General features: G+C 39.3%; 1 protein-coding gene across 4 annotated transcripts in view; it reads right to left on the reverse strand.

Moving 5' to 3' along the window:
- LOC120304141 (lethal(3)malignant brain tumor-like protein 4) overlaps positions 1-24,009 on the reverse strand; it is a 110,358-nt gene that overhangs the window by 25,427 nt on the left and 60,922 nt on the right. For all 4 annotated transcript variants that reach the window (XR_005555643.1, XM_039334356.1, XM_039334357.1 and 1 more), the window contains 10 exons: positions 23,398-23,533; positions 22,227-22,318; positions 15,491-15,642; positions 14,622-14,698; positions 11,140-11,225; positions 10,489-10,599; positions 9,173-9,287; positions 8,952-9,051; positions 7,395-7,559; positions 6,383-6,517 (listed from right to left, as the gene is read on the reverse strand). Coding sequence is in view for 3 of the 4 variants with exons in the window: in XM_039334356.1 (XP_039190290.1) it covers positions 6,383-6,517; positions 7,395-7,559; positions 8,952-9,051; positions 9,173-9,287; positions 10,489-10,599; positions 11,140-11,225; positions 14,622-14,698; positions 15,491-15,642; positions 22,227-22,318; positions 23,398-23,533 (1,169 nt within the window). In the remaining variant the exon portion in view is untranslated. The remainder of the gene's footprint in view (positions 1-6,382; positions 6,518-7,394; positions 7,560-8,951; positions 9,052-9,172; positions 9,288-10,488; positions 10,600-11,139; positions 11,226-14,621; positions 14,699-15,490; positions 15,643-22,226; positions 22,319-23,397; positions 23,534-24,009) is intronic.

Here is a 24,009-nt window from a genome sequence, read left to right on the forward strand (position 1 = left end):
TTCTTCTTATGTTTTACTCTTAGAGTTAGAGTTAGAGTTAAATGATGCTGGGGGAGGAATGTGCATGAGAGTTTAGTTAGACATAACAATACTGGACCTAGTGTGTGAACCAAGGTTATTGAAATAAGAGATGACAAGAATTGGCTGAGCTGGAGAACTGGAGGGAAAGCCTGCATTTCAAACTAATTGGAGAATGTGATTTATGACTGTTAATTGGAGGAGAGATTGTGCTTTGATACTATGTGCTCAGGGGAGGAGAATCCAATTTTTGGCTTCGATTATGTTAGTGCTGATGATATGTTTCTCTAATAAAGATCTTTAAGGTAAACAAAGTTCTATGAAGAGTTTCATCTGACATTGACATTGTTAAAAAAAAAGTGAGTTTTTAGCCAGGGTGTACAGGTAGTGCTCCATTTACAACTGTTCATTTAGTGACTGTTCAAAGTTACGACACTGAAAAAAGTGACTTATGATCGATTTTCACATTGTATGACCATTACAGCATCCTCATGATCACATGATCCAAATTTGGACACTTGGCAATGGGCATATATTTATGACGCTTGCAGGGTCCTAGAAAGTCCCAGTTTTGCAACCTTCTGACCAGCAAAATCAATGGGGAAGCAGATTCATTAACAACCATGTTATTAACATAACCACTGCAGTGGTTTATTTAAAATCTGTGGCAAGAAAGTTTGTAAAACGGGGCAAGTTTACTTAACAATTGTCTTGATTGAATGGAAATTTTGTACTCAATTGTGGTCGTAAGTCAAGAACTACCCATATAACCTTTAAAACAGGGGTCCCCAACCACCGGTCCATGGACTGGTACCGGGCTGCGGCATGCCAGCAATTGGGCCGCATAAACAAGCAAAGCCCCATTCACAGGATGTAGGCAGCACACAAAACCACGTACCCTCCAGTCCATGGAAAAACCTCTCTCCACAAAACCAGTCCCTGGTGCCCAAAAGGTTGGGGACTTCTGCATTAAAATATTTCCTGAAGATGATACTTCAAAGAGTAACAGGAATATTTTGGCCTGCAGCTGCATTAAGGCTTATTTTAACCAGCATCTGATCAAAATAAGTACACAAAGGTATAGTCATTTTTACAGGCTTCAAGATTGATGGAAGCAACTGGGGGACTTCCGGTGGTGTCGTTCTGTGCCGATGGCGGCTACATTGTAGCCGTCCTCCTGAGATCGTGTTAAAGCCGCCGTGATAGTGAACATCAGCTGTTCCGCGGCTTCAAGCTTCTCTCCCGGGCAAAGGGAAAGAAGTGAGGTTTTTTGCCTTGTGGATAGTGGTGGAGCCACTAAGATCCCGAGGGTTTTTTTCGGGATCGAAGGGTGAGCTCCCACGGAGTCCTAGGCAAACTCCGCGACTCAGACGCCTTTGTTCCCTTTTTTCTTTGGGGACGAAGCAAGATGCAGCCCCCACCTCTGCTACTTATGTTAATTGGTGAGTTAATCCTGAATACGGACAGAGCTGATCAGGGGAACGGATTTACAGCTTAATTTGAGCTTTAACTCCTGGAAGAAGTTTTTCTTTTGTTCTTGTTATAAGGGGGAAATAAAATGGCGATGAGTTGCTTTTTCTTCTCATGTAACTTTTTTTGATTGAACTCTTGAATTTTTAGTGGCTACATGAGAAGGGTAATTATATTATTTCTTCCCTTTATATATATATATATATATTTAATTATAAGAGGTTTTTTGTCCTCTCTTTTTTCTGCTTTTTTTCTGGTCTTTTGGACTTTTTTTTGGGAGAAAAGTTTTTTCTAAAATGGCTTCAAAGTGTCAAGCAATTTCTGCAGTGCCTAAGGTGGCTTCCTCTCCGGCAATACTTACAGTGCAACAACCTAAAGCTAAATCAAAGGCTAAAGAGTTTTATATGTCAGTCCTGGGAGCACGCTCACCACCATCCTTACGTTTCAAAGTTCATGAAGTGAAAGAGGGAGAACAACTGGTTGAAAATGCTGCTTTAATGAAAGCTGGAAAATCACAGGCTGTGCAGCAGTCTGTTGAGGTGAAAGAGCAGAGAATGACCTGAGCAGCTCACAGACGAAGAGAAAAAGAGCAACATGAGATGGATACAAAAGAGTTTACTCAAGAATCGGTTTCTGAGCCTGTGGGAGGAGCAAGACCTAAGAGATCTTCGATTCGATCCTCGATGTTAGATCTTCAAGCAGTCTTCTCCAGGCTTGCAGCTGGAGGAGATGGCAAAGCTCCTGACCTGGAATGTTAACGGCTTAAATTCTCCTCAGAAACAGAAGAAAATATTTCATTATTTGAAGCAACATAATAATGACATTGTTTGTTTACAGGAAACTCATATTACTTTGAAGGATCAAAAATATTTGATAAATGCCCGATTGGGCTCTCATTTTGCATCTTCTGCTCCAGAGAAAAAAGGGGGTGTTGTTATGTATGTTAAGAACGTGTCAGCTAAATTAATAGATTCAGATTCTCAAGGAAGATATGTTATGATTGAAGTAATGTTATATGGAAAGAAATTGCTTGTAGTGGGTTTGTATGCCCCTAATCAACAACAAGAACAGTTTTATAAGTTTTTACATCAAAAATTAATCTTATTGGATTATAAATCTGTGATTTTGATGGGAGATTGGAATGGTGTTTTGGATACATATAAAGATAAGAAAGGATCTTCCACTTTCTTCAAGCAAGCTAAATTACCAAAGTCTTTTTTTGAACTGAAAGAAGATTTGGAATTGATAGATATTTGGCGGGAGCGTAACATAGATGATAGGGACTTTACTTTCTTTTCTGATAGACACCAATCATTTTCAAGAAATGATTTTTTTTTATTACCACGGATTTATACTTGAGTAAATGTAAAAATTTTTCCAAGGACACTTACTGACCACAGCCCTGTATAGTTGGAACTAACTCCTGAAAAGGAGGAAAGGAGATCATGGAGGTTGAATGAAAATCTATTTAGATATGAAGTGAATGTATTGAAACTTAGAGAATATTTAAAGGAATTTTTTATTTTAAATATGTCTAAGGGAACCTCAATGGCAATGGTTTGGGATGCAAGTAAGGCCTATATGCGGGGGGTTTTGATTCAAATGAATAATTCTTATAGGCGAAAACAAATGCAAAAATGTAAAGAATTAGAGGAGGAGATTAAAATAAAAGAAAAATATTAATTATGAATCCTTCAGATAAGAATGTAAAGGCTTCTATAAATTTGCTTAAATCACAATTTAATATGTTAATGGCTGACCAGGTTGCAGCCAACTTAAGTTTTATGAAACATAATACATTTTGTACTGCAAATAAACCGGGTAGATGGTTAGCTTATCAATTAAGGAAAAAACAGAGGTCGAGAATTATAGATAAAATAAATTATAATGGTAAAGTGGTTTTTCAGAAAGAATGGATAAAAAAATCTTTTTTAGATTTTTATACAAAATTATACATGGGCCAGAAGGTCCAGAGTTTGGATATAGATAAATATTTACAAGACGCTCATTTTCCTAGATTAACAAATGATCAAAGAGAAGAGATTAATGGGCTAATCACTTCACAGGAAATTGTTAAGGCAATTAAACAACTAAAAGTTGGTAAAACTCCTGGCACGGATGGATTGACATCAATTTATTATAAAACTTTAAATGAGGAGATGATTGAGCCCTTAAAGGAACTTTTTAATAGTATCTTATCAGGTTCGGAGGTACCTCCATCTTGGAGAAGGGCTTTTATATCTTTGATTCCAAAAGAGGATCAAGATTTTACTCTACCTAAGAATTATAGACTTATATCTCTTTTGAATACAGATTATAAAATTTTTTCAAAGATTTTGGTGAATAGACTCATGGTTGTACTGAGTCAAATTATACACACAGACCAGACTGGTTTTATAACTGGGAGGTACATGAAGAATAATGTTAGACAAATTATTAACTTAATTGAATATTTGGACAAAAACAACCAGATCCCTGCGGGTTTGATCTTTTTAGATGCGGAAAAAGCTTTTGATCAGTTGAATTGGCAATTTATGTTGAGATTGGTTGAAGAAATGAATTTTGGGGGAAAATTTTTTGCAAGCCTTTAGAAGTATTAATCAAAAACAATCAGTGCAACTTATAATTAATGGAGGCTTATCTGAGGTTTTTCAAATTGAGAAGGGCACAAGACCTTTGTCTCCATTGTTGTTTGTTCTAACATTAGAGATTTTGCTGATTAAAATTCGTGAATCATCTAAAATAAAGGGAATAACGATTAATAAGGGAGAATACAAATTAAAAGCTTTTGCAGATGATCTGGTTGTAACTTTGTCTCAACCAGTTGACTCAGTAGTAGAATTGTTCCAGATTATAAACCAGTATGGGCGAGTTTCTGGTTTTAAAGTCAATAATAATAAGACTAAAATTTTAACAAAAAATATGTCTGATTTGGATAAGGAAATGTTAGTTAATTTGACAGGTTTTGAAATTGTAAAAAAGGTAAAAATACTTGGGGGTTTATATAACTGCTTCTAATGCAAAACTTTATAAAAATAATTATGAAGTATTATGGCTTAAAATGCAGAAGGATTTGAATGATTGGAAGAAATTGCAATTATCTTTATTAGGGAGAATTGCTGCAGTGAAAATGAATCTTCTGCCTAAATTTCTTTTTTTGTTTCAAATGATACCTATTTTAAAGAAAGAGGTAAATTTAGAAGAGTGGCAGAGGGGGATTAATAGATTCATTTGGGCTGGGAAAAAACCAAGATTCAAACTCAAAATTATTCAAGATGTTCGAGAGAGAGGTGGACTCAAGGTGCCGAATTTAAAATTGTATTATGATGCAGTGGTTTTGACTTTGATTAGTGATTAGGTTAACTTAACAAATTTAGATATACTCTCTTTGGAAGGATGGGATTTATTATTTGGATGGCATGCGTATTTAATTTATAATAAAAAGGTGGATAGGGCCTTTAAGTCCCATGTTTTAAGAATTGCTCTACTGCGTGTCTGGAAGAAATATTATAGGGTAAATTCTAGAATACCATTGTGGGGAATTCCTGGACACGCTATAGAAGGGATAAGGAAAGGCGTGAAAATGGATAGGATTTCTTATAAGCAATTGACTAAGTGGGAAGGGAATAAGTGGCAATTAAAATCGATGGAAGATTTATTGCAAGAAAACATTATTTATTCTTGGTTTCAGTATAGGCAGTTATTAGAAAGATGGAGTATAGATCAAAAAATGGGTTTTATTGTGGAAGACGCCAATTTGGTGAAAAAAATCAGAGATCAAAATCGAGCCCATATAAAAAGAGTTTATAATGCTTTGGTGGAATTGGACTCAGAAACAGAATTAGTTAAGGATTATAGGGTAAGTGGGCTCAAAATTTTGAAGAGCCGATTCTATTAGATACCTGGGAGATAATTTGAGTTAGGAATGTTAAGTTTACCCAAGCTCAAAATTTACGAGAAAATTTTTATAAAATGTTTTATAGATGGCACCTTGATCCACAAAAGATGTCTCGTATGTATTCTAATTTACAGCCCAAATGTTGGAGATGTGGTTGTATGGATGCAACTTATTATCATATTTGGTGGTCTTGTAGAAATATAAAGGCTTTTCGGATCAAGATTTGGTGGAATATGCAAAAAATTTTTAATAGAAAGATAAAATTCACACCACAATTATTTTTGTTAGGTATTATTGAAGATTGTGATGGTAAAGAGATTATTTTAATGTTGAATTTTATTACGGCAGCAAGGTTATTGATTGGGCAATATTGAAGAAAAGACTCCTTGCCTACCTTAGAGGAATGGTTTCTTATTTATCAGAAATGGCAAAAATATCGGCTTATCTGAAAGACCATTCACAAGAGAGATACAACTCTGTATGGAAAAGATGGGTAAATTTTGTTCAGAACAAATATGGGATTAGAAAGTATTATTTAGCTTTTGAATAACTTATTGTATAAAGGTGTTATGTTTAGATTTGTTGATTTTATTGTAATGGAGTTAAAGGGGTTTAAAAACTTTTTAGGATTTATGTATAATTGTTTGATGTTTATTTAATTTTTTATGGCTTTTTGTTGTTTTTAGCTCTGTATTCAGCTCCGGGAAGGGGGGGAGGGTTAATGGGAGGGGGGAGGGAGAGAGGTGGGGAGGGATGTAAAATGTTTATAAAAATTTCAATAAAAAAAAAAGATTGATGGAAGCAACTTGAATTTATTTCAAGATTGTTTGCATATAAACCCATTGAAAGTGCTTGAGCCCACTGAATGCATTTGTCTCATTGAATGAACGACTCCATGCATTTGTAAATAAAGTCCTTAACTGCAGCCCATCTATTTCCAAACTTTCTTCAAACTTAACTCCTTGATAGTTAGACTGGTTGAAACATTTTGCTTACCTCTTTGCTTTGATTTTAGTAATAGTAGATGTTTCCCCTTCAGTCCAGTCTTTCTCTTGGCTGGTCTCAGACTGCTCAGAAAAACTATGAACGCTGCTTCTCCCTGACCTCTCTCCTTCTTGCGTAGATGACTTTCTGATAAGAAAAATATGCATTCTATATACACACATCCATATCTGTCACTTTCAACCCATCTATCTATCTACCGTGTTTCTCCAAAAATAAACGCACCTGGAAAATAAGCCCTAGCATGATTTTTCAGGATGCTCGTAATATAAGCCCCACCCCAAAATAAGCCCCAGTTAAGATCTTCAGCCAGACAAGTGCATTCAGTACTGTATTTCCCTGAATATAAGCCCTAACCAGAATATAAGCCCAATGTGTTTTTTGGAGCAAAAATTAATATAAGACCGGGTCAGATTTTCGGGAAAACACAGTAGAGAACAGGACCCAGAAGAGTTTCATGCAAATGGCAAGATTGATAAGGTTTGACTCAGATGTCAGTCTCATCTCATCAAGTTCTTTGAGGCAATCTTGTATTTGGGAAATAACTGGAATAAACAATGGTTCTTAACCTTTCCTTCACCACAGACCCCTTTTAAATGTGGCCATGGACCATGGCCATGGACTCCCAAGGCTTAACTCAAGACTTAAATCATAACATTTGTTCAAGGATTTGCAGACCCTCTGTGACAACATCGCCCCCCCCCAGTGATCTGCAGACCACAGGTTGAGAACCACTGCTTTGCCCCATTTCAGTTTCCTCAGCTAGACTTGTATTATATTTCCTATCATATGTCAGAGAAGCACAGAGAAGAACAGTGCCACAAAAAAAAAAATCCAGCTCAAAGGTATACAAAGTTTTGCCAAACTTTACAAATGAAATTTACAGACATGAGAGAATAAAACCCAGCAAAATGGCGAAAATCTTTTGCAGTAATCAGACCAAATAAAAGCTTAATAAACAAGGCCAACATTAAAACAGGTCTTAGGATGCAATCTACAGCTTCACCTGGACTGTGGAGAATCTTCTTGCAAATCTGTAAGTTGCACAGAAATGTCAGATTTCTTGGGTTTGGGAGCACTGCTACCAGGCAATGGTTTTTCTCCACCAAGGCGATCCTGTAACAAGCCCTCTCGGGTGCGGTTGGTTTCAGAATAAGGGCAGCCAATTAACCTACATCAAAAGCAAAACGTTTTCACAACAAAAACATGTTTCTGATTTTTTTTCTTTTTTACAGAACGCTACATTAAATAGACAAGCTAGTATAACACATCAACCCTAAAAGAGCAAAATAATAGTAGGATTAGTAGGGAAAGGGAGCTTTGGAAGGAAATTTAGAATTTACTAAATAAGAAATTCTACAGAGAGAAGGATGTTTTCAGACCTAGTGAGAAGAAAACAAAACAAATGCTGTTTAGGAACGCTGAGAATCTGGCTGAACTGAAAACAATATTAAATAAAAGCAAAATCTTGCATGGAATAGAGCAGAGGTCACCAGCCTTTGTGGTTTGGCGGCCCAGAAAGGGAGGCAGGCACCGTCACACACGCGCACACATACACACACCAAGAGCGCGTGTGCAAATGGGACTGTGCAAGTGGCGCAAAGCTAGCGCTGGTGGGACGCTCAGGGGTGAGGTGATGCTAGCGCCAGCAGGGTGCTTGAGGCGGTGCTAGTGCCAGTAGGACACTCAATGCAGGGTGATGCTATTACTGGCGGGATGCTCGGGGTGGCGCTAGCCCAAGTGTGTGTTGGGTAAGTGCACACAGCCACATGCATGCACTGGCCATCCCTTTACGTGGTCCAGTGGCCAAGAGGGGCTTAGAGCATCAAAAGGTCTAGCTAGAGGCAGCATGCATGAAGAATGAAGAGAAGAATGATTTAACAAGTGACTTTGAAAAAGTTTAGAAGACAGGAGCAGGAGAATAAAACAATAAATTCTGGTTTTCTCTTCTTCATAGCCATCAGCAAGTTTTCCATGCTGAACATAAAAGGATCCAAGTTCCTCAAAGCTGATCTCTTATCATTCATAGTCATCCATGACACCAGATTTCTTCTGGACCTTTTTAAAAAATTGCTACACAAACTTTGGTGTGTTTTCTCTCTCTGTGTGTACACACAAACACACACCACAGACAATACATACTCAACCAAGATCTGGAATATATATTCCACCTCTAGTATTTCATTGCATATTACCATTATCATGGAAGAATTTGTGACACACAACTTCTTCTCTAAAGCAAGGAACAATTCTCTATTATTTGGCTAGATGGGAAATAAGTATGAGAAGACCACTTTGCAACTTTAAATTTTTAGAGCTAGTAAATAATCACGTGAATCGCTCCAACAAGTAGACAGATTTTGATACTGCTTTTCTATCATGCTAAAAGTATTTGCCTGGTGGTCGAGGGAAGCCAAATACAAAGCACAAGAGGGCACTACAACACAACACTTTAGAACTAAGATCCGTATATGTATTTACAGCTGACTGAAGCTGTGCTGTTTTAAATACAGGAGATAACACTCCTCTGGAAACCTGCCCTATAACTTTCAGAAATACATACGTGTAATGAGTTCCGTATCTGGGTCCCCTGACATGACCCAATCCCTGACAACCAGGAGTAGGGCATACTTTTTCTGCTGGCATTGCTGCATTGACAATCCCTAGAAAAACAAAGTCAGTTCAGGAATATAAATATTATATAACTGACCTTGTTTCGGTCTTTTTTTTTAAAAAAAATTACAAGATCCAGAAGGGGTAAGAAAAGGGTATTTCTCCTCTTACCTGGTGGAAGTTGCAAGGCATGTCCAGTTTTGACAGACCAACCAATGGGATGAATATCTGGACTGTCAGCATCAACCCAAAAATCAAAGGCATGATCCCAACCATCAAAGTGTATCTTAATAAATCAGATTAAAAAGGGATAATAATGTTTACTTAAATAGGTAGTACAATGTACAATCATTTGTTTATTGACAGGTTTGAAGTTACAACAGCACTGAAAAAAGTAATTTATGACCGTTTTTCACACTTATGACCATTGCAGCATCCCCATTCAGTCATGTGAACAAAATTCATATTTATGACAGTTGCAGTGTCCCGGGATCATGTAAACACCTTTCACAACCTTCTGATAAGCAAATCAATGGGGAAGCCAGGTTCACTTAACAACTGTGGCAAGAAAGGCCATAAAATGGGACAAAACTCACTTAACAAATGTCTTACTTAGCAACAAAAATATTGGGACTCAATTGTGGTCATAAACTGAGGACTACCTGTAACTCACATTTACACTCATGATTCTTGTGGAATTGGACCTAACCCATTTTCTAGCAGCTGAATAAAGAGAAGAATCCAACTACTGATAACACAGGAAGATTCCTATTATATTGTAGGTCCAAATAACTCAGTTGGCTCCAGACTAGTCTACCTAAGGTGTCCCTACCTGACTTTGATAATCAATAAATGAATAATAATAAACTATACAAGTAGCTCTTTAGATCACTAGATTTAGCCTTTAGATCATTATAGTTCCATGCCTCCAGATTCCTTCCCATTTGCAACATAGGAACGTCAGAGTTGTCACTGTAACTGAAGGAACGGTATAAATATGTGGGTTTTTTGCACACTGAACCTCATGGCATAGAAATTGTCAGGTGTGAAAAACCAGATCCTCATGTGAAGAGTTCAATTACCTACTATATTGCTCAATGCCTATTTCACAGGAATCTTCCCAAACTGGCAATTTGTTCCTGAACCAGACTAGATAAGGTTCAATGGCATTCAAGGAAGGTTGGACCTTGCCTTTATGTGCTTATGTAATGATTCCAGACTAATTCCCTGCTTGATTACTTCCCTGGCTCAGCAACAGAAATAAACCCAACTTTAAGTTCCTTGGAGAACAAATTCAAAGCAAATTCTACTTTCTTTTCCAGTTCTCAACCCCTACGTCCTCCCCACCCAAAATAACCAAGGCTGATTGGCTTTGACTTTTTACAGTTCACCATCATCTGAAGAATGAAAGTAAAACCAGGTTTCACTTTCCAATTATTAGGATATTTTTATGAGGTTCACTGCTTCTATTTGAATGGGATACATACCTTGACACGATGATCATCCTTTTCAGTTATGGTTGCTACTCTAATTAGCATGGGGTTTCTTTTGTCTACAGCTTCTAGTTTCATGTTAGTCTGAAATCCATGAGCTGGGCGCTATAAAATAAATTATATATGGAGTCAGAGGCAACTAAGGATAATACCTATATTATTTAAAGGGCATATTTGAGGACTTCATTGCATCATAGCATTAATGGAACAAGAAGGGGGCAGTGCCCCACCTCTGCATCACACATTTCAAGAAAAGATTGAAAATGTCCATTTTCTGCTTTAATTTAACTGCAATTTGCTGTTACACGCAATTGGGTTATTTGTGAATATGGGAATTCAATTTTCATTTTTGTATGTCACAACAAATTAGCTTGTTCAACTGCAGAAATCAGCGCTTCCAACTTTCTTTTCTGGCATGTGTGTTATATTAGTATCTGGCATTTAAGGTCAAGATTGCCACCTAATTTATCTAGATATTTTTTAATGTGATAGGGAAATTGATAACAATGATGACAATCATAATCAAAATAAATGTGCCCCAACCATGGTTATCCAGGAGATAGTATAAAAATGCAATTACATCATTCAGTGATACGGTTCATTCAATATAAAGAAGAAAAAAAAACAGAAAAAATATTGACCAACCAGTTTAAATGCTCTTGCTGGTGCTGCCTGAGAACCAGTTTCTTCCAGGTATTTCTCCCATGAGAAGCTTTTGAAATCTTTGTATGCTGTAAAGAGATTTCAGATGGTCCTCAGTCTATTCCTATCCTTGCAAGATTAATTAATTATTGGATGGCTATGATAAGAACTGAGCTTCTGAGATCACATGCATACATTACACATGACTTGGGTTACTTAGCTGAATTGCAGCCATAGAGAAAAACAACTTAAGCAGTAAAATAACGTCATAAAACCACATTCATTATGCAATTGTTCACTTGTTTTAATTACTGTAAGCTTCCACTTTGCAACTACACAAATGAACCTTGTATTCAAACATACTTTCTCCCTCCCTATGCTTCCCCATGTCTCTCTTTTTCTGGCAAACCATTTGCTTGCCATTGCATCTGCAACAGAGGCCAATGGTTCATATTTCCTCCTCCACAGCTGTAAATTATAGTTTGTCAGGAGAGAAATAGAGTGCGAGGTAAAAAGAGAGTAAGAGAGAAAATAAGAACACAAATCAATTCCAATTCTGATATGGAGAGGCCATCTTAGTGTTGCACATTAAGCTGTTGGTTTCTGAAATACATCAGTGAGCAATAACAGAAGTAGCATCATAAATGCTAAGAAGTTGACAAGGAGTTTCCACCACTATCTTTCTCTAACAGCTGGTTTTAAAGGTTGTCTTAAGTAGGTACTCTCTACACCAAACAGTGCAACTAGCAATAGTTTTTAAAGATCTTTTAGGAAGTAATTATATTTAAAACTTCCAAGTGAATTCCCTTTCAAGTTATTCTACGCTCATCATGGCAGGTGGGATGGGGGTCCCGTTTTTGCCTCAGCTCCTGCCAACCTAGCAGTTCAAAAGGATGCAAATGCGAGTTGATAAATAGGTACCACTTTGATGGGAAAGTAACAATGCTCTGTGATGACATGCTGGCCACATGATCACAGAAATGTCTTCAGACAGCGCTGGCTCAATGGCCTTGAAATGGAGATGAATACCAAGACTCACAGTCAGACGAGGAGCCCAGCCCCTCTACTCATGCTCAGGCAGAGACACAGCTGTTTCAGGAGCCTGAGTTGGGCAGTGATCGGGAACAGTGGGGCCAATCCCAGATGCGTGGATGCGCAGAGAGGAGAGGCGAGCAAGACAGAGGAAGGCAGTAGGGCAGCTCCAGAGGCAAAAGAAAAGTCATTAAGAAACCACGCCCTGGCAGGACTATAAAAGGAGGAGGTATTGGAGATGCTGGTTGCCAAAGGCAACTGTTCACACTGAGGCTTTGTGTTTTGTTCATTGGGTTGTTTGCCTCCGAAGTCTTGGACATTGAGTCAGGTGTGTAAAAATAAAAAGGGGTTTGTTTTTCTTGTGGATCCTGCCTGGTACAATGAAGAGAGGTTTTTCCTCGTGAATAAAGCAGCTGAGCAAGTACTCACGTAGGCTGAGACAGAACAGTAGGAACATGAAACGTAAGATTCGCTGGGAGTTGGATGCCTTTAAATTGTATCAACCAACCAACCACGCAATCAACCAATAAATCAGCATGAACGTGGAAACGTTCAATATGGTGAAAGATGAAATGAATCAATGGAATATTGACTCTTAGACATCAGCAAATTGAAATGGACTGGAATTGGACGCTTTCCGTTAAAAAGATCATTTATTACTCAAGGGCATGCTTTCCTACTCTGGAAGGGTATCTCAAGGACAGGATTTGGATACTGTGTCCTCAGTGCTTCTATAATACTGTACAGACTTCGGTAGTGAATCTTTGATGCAATTATTATCCAAGTTCATGCTTCACCCACTGAAGCCAAAAAACAGTTTGTTGACAGGTTTTATAATCAAGTTCAATTTGAAATTCACAGAACAAGCAAGATATTTATTTATTTGATTTTTATCCTGCGTTTATTACCTTACAGGTAACTGAAGGAGGCGAATATATATAATACTTCTCCTCCTGTTTTCCTTATAACAACAATCCTGTTATTATATGTTGCTTGTGGTTGGAGACTGGAATGCTAAACTGAGAAAAAGTAAGGAGAAAAATGTATTTGGAGTAAGTGCCTGGGAAATAGAAATGAAACAGGAGAATTTACCAGTTTTTGCCAAGCCAATAATGTATTCATTGCTAATAGTTTTCAATCAATCAAAACAACACGGAGAATAAAATTAACTACAATATTGGTATGAGAAGGTGGAAAAAAATTAACAAAGATACAGTCAGGAGCTGACTGTGGAATAGATCACACTCTGCTCATTTGTAAATTCTAACTCAAGTTAAAGTGGAAGAAGGAAGTTACCTTCCACAGTATGATCTGGAGTTAACATTTTCAAGGAAAACATCAGGAATTACTTTTATAGAAAACCATAGGAATTCACTGAGTGGAAACCAGAACAAATGTGGCATGAAATCAAACAATAAAAGATCAAGAAACAGAAATGAGCAGAGTCAGAACTAAAGACAAGAAAGAGAAATATCTTAGGAAGGAACTTCAAAGAACTGTTAGAAAAGACTAGAAGAATATAATGACATTTGTAAAGATATAAAAAGATGGAAACAAACGTGGAAAATCAAGGAAAATATTCCAAAAGATTTCTGAACTCAGGAGGAGGTTTCAAGCTTGAAGTTCAAAGCTGCCAATGGACAGATAGTAACTGACTGAAAGAAGATCAAACAAAGATGGAAAAGGTATACCAAAATTCTATACAATGAAATAGCAGCATCTAATGTTATCTTAGAAGGAATTCCCTATTTACAAGACCCTATATTAGTAGTTTTAACCATTCAGTCATATCTGACTCTTGGTGATTTTATATAATTTACATCCTATAATTTATAGGCAAGTGCTTTCCATGCTATCTTGTCAAGCACAGCTTCTCTCAATTGTTGGATGTTCATCTTTGTATCAGCTTTGATGGTATCAAGCCAGCGTGTTCTTTGCTTGCCCTTATTCTTGAACCACTAACTATTCCTAGCATCCTTCTAGTATTCTAGTCTTACTAGATTAAGTGAGATTAGCATTCCAGTCATTACCAAATCAGAAACTACAGGATGGAATGATGGAATATCTGCACCAATATGACAAGCAACAAAGTAAGAATCAGTTAAGGTTCTAACCAAACTGTGCCAGGAAATCTGAAGAACTTAATGGAAAAAGTCAGTCTTTCTCTTTGTCCTGCTCTTTAAGAAAATATTCAGGTCCTGCATTCTCCTTGTATAATACTTTTGTTAATCAATTTCTGCTGAAACCCCTGGATAGAATAGTCAAATTCTGTCTAGTATTCCAAGGATTCAGAATTTGGTTGGGACACATAATTTCTAAAAATATTGGTAGAACATGCACTACAAGTAAGTAGGACTTCCTCAGTGTGACTGAAATAAGTCTCATAACATGATAAAATTAATATTCCTTGCAGATATTTTCATACTGCTGAAAATGATGTGTTTTTAACCTACCGGCTGGTGTTGTTAAGGCAGATCCAGTTTCTTGGCAGTAACCAACAGGTCGAATATATGGACTACTTGCATCACACCTGCACCAAAGATATACATGATGAAATATAGCTATGCAAACTTGGCCTAATGTTTCTATACTGAACTTTAATATCAAGGATGCAATAGGGCAGGCCAATAGCATCTCTTTTGCAGCCTTCAAGATCCATAAATGATAATCCAGAGTTGAGGTGATTTTTTTTCTTTTGTATTTATGGAATATAGAGAACTTTAACTGAAAATTAGACTTCCAGAAAGTTAAAACACTCATTTTACCCCTTATACTCCCAAACACAGATTCTTGAGGCAATTTACATTGTATATATAGAATCCTTGATGCTCTCTGCTTAGTGTTTTTCTTGCAGTACATCAATGCACTGATGATATAACCTAGTTTGGTAATGAAATGTCTGCACGAAAAACACCAAGCTCAAAGAGTACTGAGGATCCCACAGTTCAACGCTGAGCTACAAATATTCTCCTCCATCAGTAAATTATATAATCCTGTATTATCTCATACATGGTAAGCTATATGGTTTGAATTTATATTTCTACATTTTACTAAACTAAATTTAGATTTTAATTCTTTATTTGTTACAATTTGTTGACAAGCTACATGGTCCAAATATATATTTACCTGGAGGGAATGCAGCACATATTTCAACATGGGCTTACAATCAGAACTTCAACAAATTGAATTATGAGTAGAGCTGAGTGCAAATGAATATAGAACTGGCTCCAGAGGCTTCCTTATCTCCAAATGATTTTACATTCTGCAGTTCCGGGGCAAATAACTCATTACTCTCACCAATATAATGAATTCTTGTTCTTACCAGTAATCATAGCTTTCACCCCAGTTGTCAAAATGAACTAGCAGTCGATTATCCAACATGTCTGCAATGGTGGCTACACACATCAGGGAAGGATTTTTTTTGTCTACTGCCTCTAACTTCATGCCCACCCGAAAACCAGAAGGTGTGACTGGCTAATGGATAGGAGAAAACAGGGAAAAAAAACATTGCCATTAGATGTATTTAAGTCTGCATTGAGTTGAAGAAAATCTGATCTTGCTGCTGGATTCACATAAGATTCTAAATCAAAATAGGACATGTCTGATTTTGGCTAGATTGTGGGAATTGTGTTTTGTTTAAGAAATCATAATTTAACTATTGGTTCCATGAGATGTGTGACCTTGATCATAAGTCTTCCCAAAGCTGTGAAACTCTGAATGCAAAATTTAAAAAAATCTTTTTAATTCACTGAAATTTAAAGGATTGGCTAAGGTGGTACAGTATATGAGTGAACAAATGTGCCTGCTTAACAGAGCAGACACCAAAGGAATAAAAATACCTGAAAAACACCAGCTGTGCAACTAGAAAAGATATTCAGATGAGCAGCAGGAACATGAATCAATAAATGTTTTCAGCCCAAACACTGAACAAATGCCGGAGGGTCTGTGAACCAGGTTAATGTAAGAGATAAAAAGCAAGCTACTCTGTGCCAGCTGTGCTTGGCTAATTTACTCCTCTGCTCAGATAAATGCAAACCAATAAACTCTGAATTCTAAACAAACAAATACAGGCAATAAACTCTGAATTCTAAATATAACGTGAGAGATAATAGTTCCTATTGTAAGGACCCACCCCACTTTGCATCTTAAGAAGACAGAACTCTTGGAATAGCTCTTCCAACAGGAATCCTTTATTAAGAGAAAATGGTTGCAGGCATGCTAGACAGGACTTGGGGTTCAAGCTCTCCCATTCCAGGTTTTAAGGGGTTCCCCAGTAGTCCCACCCAATCAACCCCCTTTCCAGTGATAGTTTCAAGTATCACAATTCCATCCCCTTTCTTCTTCCGTCTGGATGGATACTTCAGATAACTACATGAAAGGCAATTACTCTTCTTTGATATGTTAACGCTTAGAGGCCACAATAAACACACATTCAGTCCTTTGAAGTGTGCTGAAGGAAGTGAGGGCCATAAAGCCCCTTTGCTCTCCCCCTTTTCTCCCTCTTATGGCAGAATCCAGAGAAGGCAGAATTGGGAGATTCTATGTTTGATAATTAAAGATGAAATATAATTGGATTCTGACATCCGGCCCCTCTTAACAATAAGAGAGATCCACCTGAAAGAAAACACAAGTAAAGAATTTAGTTAGGCTTGTTAGGATACTCTGTGTGAAACTTCTTCAATAGCTTCGGGGCTCTGACGTGATGTTTATGGACCCACTCATTTTGTGAGGCAGGGAGGTGTTTCCAGGCAACTAGGTACTGAGTTGTTCCATGATATCTCCTAGAGTCAAGGATCTCTTTTATTTCGAAGTGTTGTTCCCCCTCCACCATGATTGGAGGTGGTGGTGGGGGGGATTTTTGGCCGTAGAGGTGACTGATGCTCTCTTTTCAGCAAGCTGCAATGAAAAATTGGGTGTATTTGCCTGAGGTTTTTGGGTAATTCTAATTCTACTGTTACTGGATTTATGATCCTTTTAATTGGAAAAGGTCCTATATATTTTGGTCCAATTTTTTTACAGGGCTGTAGGGACTTTAGGTATTTTGTAGATAAGTACACCATTTCTCCTATAATGAATGGTGTAGGCTCAACCCTTTTTTTATCGGCTTGTGCTTTGTATGCCCGCCTAGCTTCATCTATTGATTTTCTGACTATTGGCCAGGTGTTTTGTAGGTTTTCCATCCATTCTTTCCGTGAAGGGATCGTTGGTTCTTTTGGGGTTAACTCTGGCATAGGGTTGAAACTTTGGCCGTTGGCTATTTGAAAAGGAGTGTAGCCTGTGCTGGAGTGGACTGCATTATTGTAGGCAACTTCTGCAAAAGGAAGTAAGTCCGTCCAATCACTCTGTTGGAAATTTAAAAACATCTCAAATATTGCTCAAGTACCGACTGGCACCGTTCCGCTTGTCCATCTCCTTGAGGGTGGTGGCTAGATGTCAATCCCTGAGTGGTCCCTAAGAGGGATAAAAATTCCTTCCAAAATGCGGACGTAAATTGCACTCCCCTATCAGAGATGATGCGTTGGGGTGCCCCGTGCAATCTGTAAATGTGCTGGATAAAAAGTTTTGCTAAGGCCTTTGCAGTGGGAATTTTTGGGCAAGGGATAAAGTGCACCTGTTTGGAAAATAGGTCCGTGACTGTCCAGATAACAGTATTCCCATTGCTTTCAGGCAATTCCACTATAAAATCCATGGCTATTTCCCTCCAGGGGGCTGAGGGCCTTGCCACTGGTTGTAACAGCCCTGGCGATTTCCCTTGCAACCTCTTGGCTGATGCACAGGTTGGGCAGCTGGCAACATAACTTTCTATGTCCTTTTTTATTGATGGCCACCAAAATTGCCGTTTAATTAAGTGTAAAGTTTTTACAAATCCAAAATGCCCGGCTGATTTTGTGTCATGGCAAAGTTGCATGAAAGTTAGTCTTTGAGTTGTTGGTATATATAACTTTTCCCCTACCCAAGGCAATCCGTCTCTCATTGTGCACACATGTTTGTTTTTCTGGAACCAATCATCTGTTTCCAAACTTTTTCTGAATTCAATCCCAGTTTTGCTGTCCAGTTGTGGTTTTATTTTGGCTTGGGTTCTTGTGGTTACTGGCGCTGCCAGTTGTGATTCTGCCATTATTGGTCTAGAGTCTGTGGTTCGTGCGCTGTTATATTGGGGCATGCGAGATAGTGCATCTGCCAGGAAGTTCTTTCTTCCTGGTAAATTTTTGAGCTTAAATTGGAATTGGTGAAAATGCTGGGACCAGCGGGCTTGTTTGGGATTGAGTTTCCTGGAAGTTTTCAGGGCGTCTAAATTTTTGTGATCAGTCCACACCTGGAAGGGGATTTTGTTGCCTTCCAGGAACTGTCGCCACGTGAGTAATGCCCAACGTATCCCATAAGCCTCCTTCTCCCATACTGGCCAGCGCTGTTCTGTTTCCGTGAGTTTCTTGGATGTATATGCACAGGGTTGCAATACTCCATCATCATTTTCTTGTAATAGAACAGCCCCCACTGCCACATCACTTGCATCTGCCTGTATTACGAAGGGCTTGTCCATATCTGGGTGCCTTAGTACTGGTTCGGCAGAAAAAAGTCTCTTTCGTCTCTCAAACGCTGCTTGGCACTCCATTGTCCATGTTAGTGGCTGGCTAGGTTTTACTGAGGATGTTCCCTTCGTTTTTAGTAAGTTGGTGAGGGGCAAGGCTATCTGTGCAAATGAGGGGATGAATTGGCGGTAAAAATTTGCAAAGCCCAGGAAACGTTGTAGTTGCTTTCTTGTGCGGGGTGGTGCCCATTCTAATACTGCTCTGACCTTCTCTGGGTCCATTTCAATGCCCTGTGGGGATATGCGATAGCCTAGGTAGTCTATCCTTTCCTGGTGGAATTCGCATTTTGAGAGTTTGGCATATAGGTTAGCGGCTCGCAGCTTCTTTAAAACCGCTCTGACAAGTTTGACGTGTTCTTCTTTTGTTTCGGTAAAGATAAGAATGTCGTCCAAGTAAACAAGGACCCCCTTAAACAGGTGCTCCTTTAGAACGTCATTGATTAATTGCATAAAGACTGCAGGGCCCCCTTGTAATCCAAATGGCAAGACTTTGAATTGATAGCACCCCATGGGGCAGTTAAATGCAGTTTTCCATTCGTCCCCTTCCTTGATTCTCACTCGATAGTAAGCTTCCCTTAAGTCTAGTTTAGAAAAAATTTTCCCTTTCGATAGGTGTGACAGCATGTCTTTCATGAGGGGCAGCGGGTATAGGTTGCTTTCACTGTTTGTGTTCAGGGCCCTATAATCCACGCATAAACGTAAAGAGCCATCCTTCTTCTCTCTAAAAAGGACCGGGGCAGCCACTTTAGGCTTAGCTGGTTCAATGAAACCTCTCTCCCGGTTTTTTGTTATAAATCTTTCCATTTCCTCCTTCTCCTTTGGGCTCATGGAGTATAATCTGGGCTTCGGGAGTTTTGCCCCAGGCTTGAATTCAATGGTACAGTCTGTGGGTCGGTTGGGGGGAAGCTCATTCGCCCTCTCCTCACTGAAGACTTCAGCAAGGTCCCTATATTCCTCTGGTATTTCTGTTAATCTTTTTTCCTCTCCTATGGATGCCTTTTCTATTCTTGATTCTGGTAGCCTCTCTTGGGGTTTTAAGTCCATAGGGTCCCCCTTCGGGAATTTGATTTCTGTCGTCCTCCAATTTACCCAGGGGTTCCATTTTTTCAACCATTCCATCCCTAGAATCATTGGGCATTCCATACCTGGGGTCACCACAAACGTTATGTCCTCTTCATGTTCGCCCAGGGAGAGGTGTATTGGTAGAGTGGCTAGGGTACTGGCACCCCCCCTGCTATGGATCCGTCTAACTGGCCAAATGAGATTGGTTGTTCCAGTCTCCTGGATGGGATGCCCAGGTTCCCCACTAGTGTTGGGCTAATGAGGCAGCGGGTGCAGCCAGAGTCTATTAAGGCTTTCACCTTCACAGCTTCGGGCATGGGGGGGATTAATATAGTCACTGTTTTGAAGATGGGTGTGATGCGTCCACTTACCAGGCGTTCGCCTTCCGAGCTGTCATCTGAGGCATCCACCGTCCCTGTGGTGTAGGCTGGAGTTCTTTCCCCTTGGTGAGCAGAGGTGGGGTTTTCTGCAATTTCCATCATTTTCATGGCTGTTTCTTTTGGCTTAGCTGAATCCCCTCTGGGTTTGTTGATTGGGGATCTGTCTGGGTTGTGCTGGGGGGCCTTTGAGCGGCATTCTACAGCTCGATGCCCTTCTCTTCCGCACTTGAAACACCCCATCTGCTTCTTGGCTGTATCCGATGATTTCACCGGTTGGTGTGTCAGCTCAGGCGGGGGGCGGCTCCATTGTTTTTCTCGGCGATGCCTCTTCAATATGTCGATCTCTGCTTCCTCTGCCAAGACGTACCATTCCTCAAGTCGATGTGGGTCTCCTCGGGGCAGGCAAGCATCATATAGATCATAGTTTAGTCCTTCTTTGAAACGGCCAAGGAGGATGTCTTCTGGCCAATTCAGTTTGCTGGCAATGGCTCGGAATTCTTGTGTATACTCAGCCACTGGGCGTTTGCCCTGCCTCATCGTTGTTATTCTTTCACTGGCTTTGCGATCAGCCAGGGGGTCTTCAAATCGTCTTCTCAACGAGGACATGAAACGGTTGAAGTTACTGAGTTCTGGGGCATTGGAGTCATGCAGGTTCACCACCCAATCTGCAGCTGGTCCATCCAGGGCAGATTGCCCGATCCGGATGCGGGCTTTGTCGCTGGGGATGTCCTGCCCATATTCCTCCATGTAGCTGAGGACTTGGGTTAGGAAAAACCCCAAGCGTGTTGGCTCCCCTTTGAATTTCACCTCCCACGGTGGACGTCTTGGAATGGATCGGTGCCTCCATTGTGGGTGGTAGTGTCTTCCGTCCAGATTTCCATCTGTGGTCCGGTAGGGGGTGGGAGCTCCTTGATCAGTAAATGTCCCTGGGGTTGCAGGTTCCACGTCCCCCTCGGTGTCTCTCCCTTTGTGGCTCCAGGAACTGGGGCGGGCGTAGGGCTCAGGAAACTCCTCTCCTAGGGAGCTGAGAGTTCTCTTCATCAGGTCAATAGCTCTCTCTAGGATCCAGTCTGAGTACGGCATACAGCTTCCTCCCTCTTCACTTGCTTGCAGGGATTTCTCCATCTCCTGCTTCCATTCTGGTTGCTTGGTCCCCCGTCTCAGGGTCACTTTTCTTGATTCCTTTCCCCACTCGCTTTTCTTTCCACCGCCCATCGACCAGCGAGGCTTGTGGTCCTGTGTCTCCACCACTTCTTCTTCTGAGAAATCTGGCCTCTCGGATCCCAACATCTGGCAAGGTTCCAACTGGGTCAGCGGCTCTCTTTCCAGGGAGTTGTCTCCCTCTCTTGCTTCGTTGTCTGACATGGTAAATTTTTGCAAAATCCCCCGGCAAGGGTCTACCTTCCAGGTGGATTAATTTTGCAAGTCCTGTCTACTGTAAGGACCCACCCCACTTTGCATCTTAAGAAGACAGAACTCTTGGAATAGCTCTTCCAACAGGAATCCTTTATTAAGAGAAAATGGTTGCAGGCATGCTAGACAGGACTTGGGGTTCAAGCTCTCGCATTCAAGGTTTTAAGGGGTTCCCCAGTAGTCCCACCCAATCAACCCCCCTTCCAGTGATAGTTTCAAGTATCACAATTCCATCCCCTTTCTTCTTCCGTCTGGATGGAGACTTCAGATAACTACATGAAAGGCAATTACTCTTTTTTGATATGTTAACGCTTAGAGGCCACAATAAACACACATTCAGTCCTTTGAAGTGTGCTGAAGGAAGTGAGGGCCATAAAGCCCCTTTGCTCTCCCCCTTTTCTCCCTCTTATGGCAGAATCCAGAGAAGGCAGAATTGGGAGTTTCTATGTTTGATAATTAAAGATGAAATATAATTGGATTCTGACACCTATTTCATTTTGCTTCCCTCTTTCTCAGCGGTTTTGTTTCAGTTCTAAGTATTAGCTGAAGGCACCTTGATATCTGTTTTAGAAAGGACTCGAAAGAGACAACTAGAAATTGATGTTGCTACTCACTGTGCTTAGGATCTTGAAAAGATTTTTGGGGGCGGCCTGAGATTTGCAGGTCTTCAAGTATGAAGCCCAGTTAAAGTCCCCATCTTTGTAACCTAGACAAAGAAAGAAAGAAAAAATGATTTTTTGATAAAAAGCCTGTGGGATAGCACAGGCTGCTTTCTCAGAATTAGAAACAGTATGGGAAGTATTTGAAATCTGCACGATAGCTGTGTTTGTTGAATTAGTGTCTCCAGGCTTCTATACATATTTCTCCCTTTTCTTACATATTGGTGCAGTTGTGAGTCATTCATCTGAAAATTCAGAAATCTCTATGAAACAAAATAGCTACTGAATTCATCTGTTAAATTATGTATCATTGAAAGAAGTTCCAATTATTTAACATTTCTAATGATCAACTTTAATGGAAAAACATGCATTACTTCTTAAATAACAGTGTGATGACATGCAAGCTTTACTTCCCATTAGATTCTCCAATATATATTCCTCAGAACAAAACAAAACTAATCGTTTATTTTCATGATAGCACAAATCTAGCTGAGTGACTTTGGGCCAGTCCCTCTCTCTCAACCCTAGGAAGCAGGTAATGGCAAATCATTTCACAAAATCTTGCCAAGAAAACTACAGGGAGTAGTCCAGGAAATCACCAGAAATCAACACTGATTCCAAGGCATGTAAACACAATAGAAAAATGTAGTTAATCTTTCATGAAAAATCTATATTCTGTGGCTATAATGCAAAGTGGGTGTCAGGATCAGCCTCACTTCTTTCCTTTTTAACCAATTCAGTGCTTTAACATTAGGCTAGTCTCTTCATTAAAGCTATTACTTGGTTCAAGCACTATTAGTTAAAATGAAATTTCTCAGAAACAAGCCTTGATCAGATTGTAGTACAAAAAGAGCAGAGCTCCTAGTTTGTAGAAAACGGGAATATACTGTTCTTTGGAAAAAAGGAGCAGATGTGTCCACTCCTTTCATCACAACATGGAGAAAGCTGCATCTCAAGATGATCAACCTAGAAATAAAATTTTCTCCTGAAAGATTTCATTCACAAGAGGCTCTGTAGTTCAAATAGGGAGATTAAGCAAACTGGATTCAGTTCAAAGTTCCATCTCTGATAAGAATGTTTATTAATATAAAACTATATAAACATATACACATACACACACACATACCTTTAGGAGGGAGCAACTTGTGGCCTGTTTTTTCACACCAGCCAACAGGATGGATATCTGTTGAATCAGCATTAACCCAGAAGTCGTAACACTCTGAATAACCATCAAAATGCAGTCGCATTCGGTACCCCTGCACCTACAACCAACCATAAATGCAAGGTTGTTACTTTTGCAAAACACAAAAAAAGCCTGTGTTAAAAAAATTCTGCTCCTATTTCATTTTCAACATGATTAACTTTTAATAGTAGATGCATTAATTATATTAATTATATTAATGTATTGCTGATGCTACAGTTCACAGACACTGTTTTGCACCCTTTACTTAGTAGAACTCAAGCATCTATATATAATGAAAGTAACACTAGAATGCACAAGGCTCTATAAAAAAAACACAAGAACTGTATAAAAAGCCAATTAAAGATGTTCAGATTGTTGGCCTTACCTGTCAATACCTTTTCAGGTACCAATACTCATTTACCAATGTATATCAACATGGCCAATATGTACAATATATTAAAATGTTTTTAGAAAAGCATGCCTTAGTCAGTCGGCATTTCATTAACTTCAGCCAGAAGTAATTAACTGATTATTGACATGCTTTTCATCCCTTTT

This window comes from Crotalus tigris, unplaced genomic scaffold (assembly GCF_016545835.1).
Source record: "Crotalus tigris isolate CLP2741 ecotype Arizona unplaced genomic scaffold, ASM1654583v1 scf7180000017628.32516253702:7417878, whole genome shotgun sequence".
Lineage (NCBI taxonomy): Eukaryota > Metazoa > Chordata > Lepidosauria > Squamata > Viperidae > Crotalus > Crotalus tigris.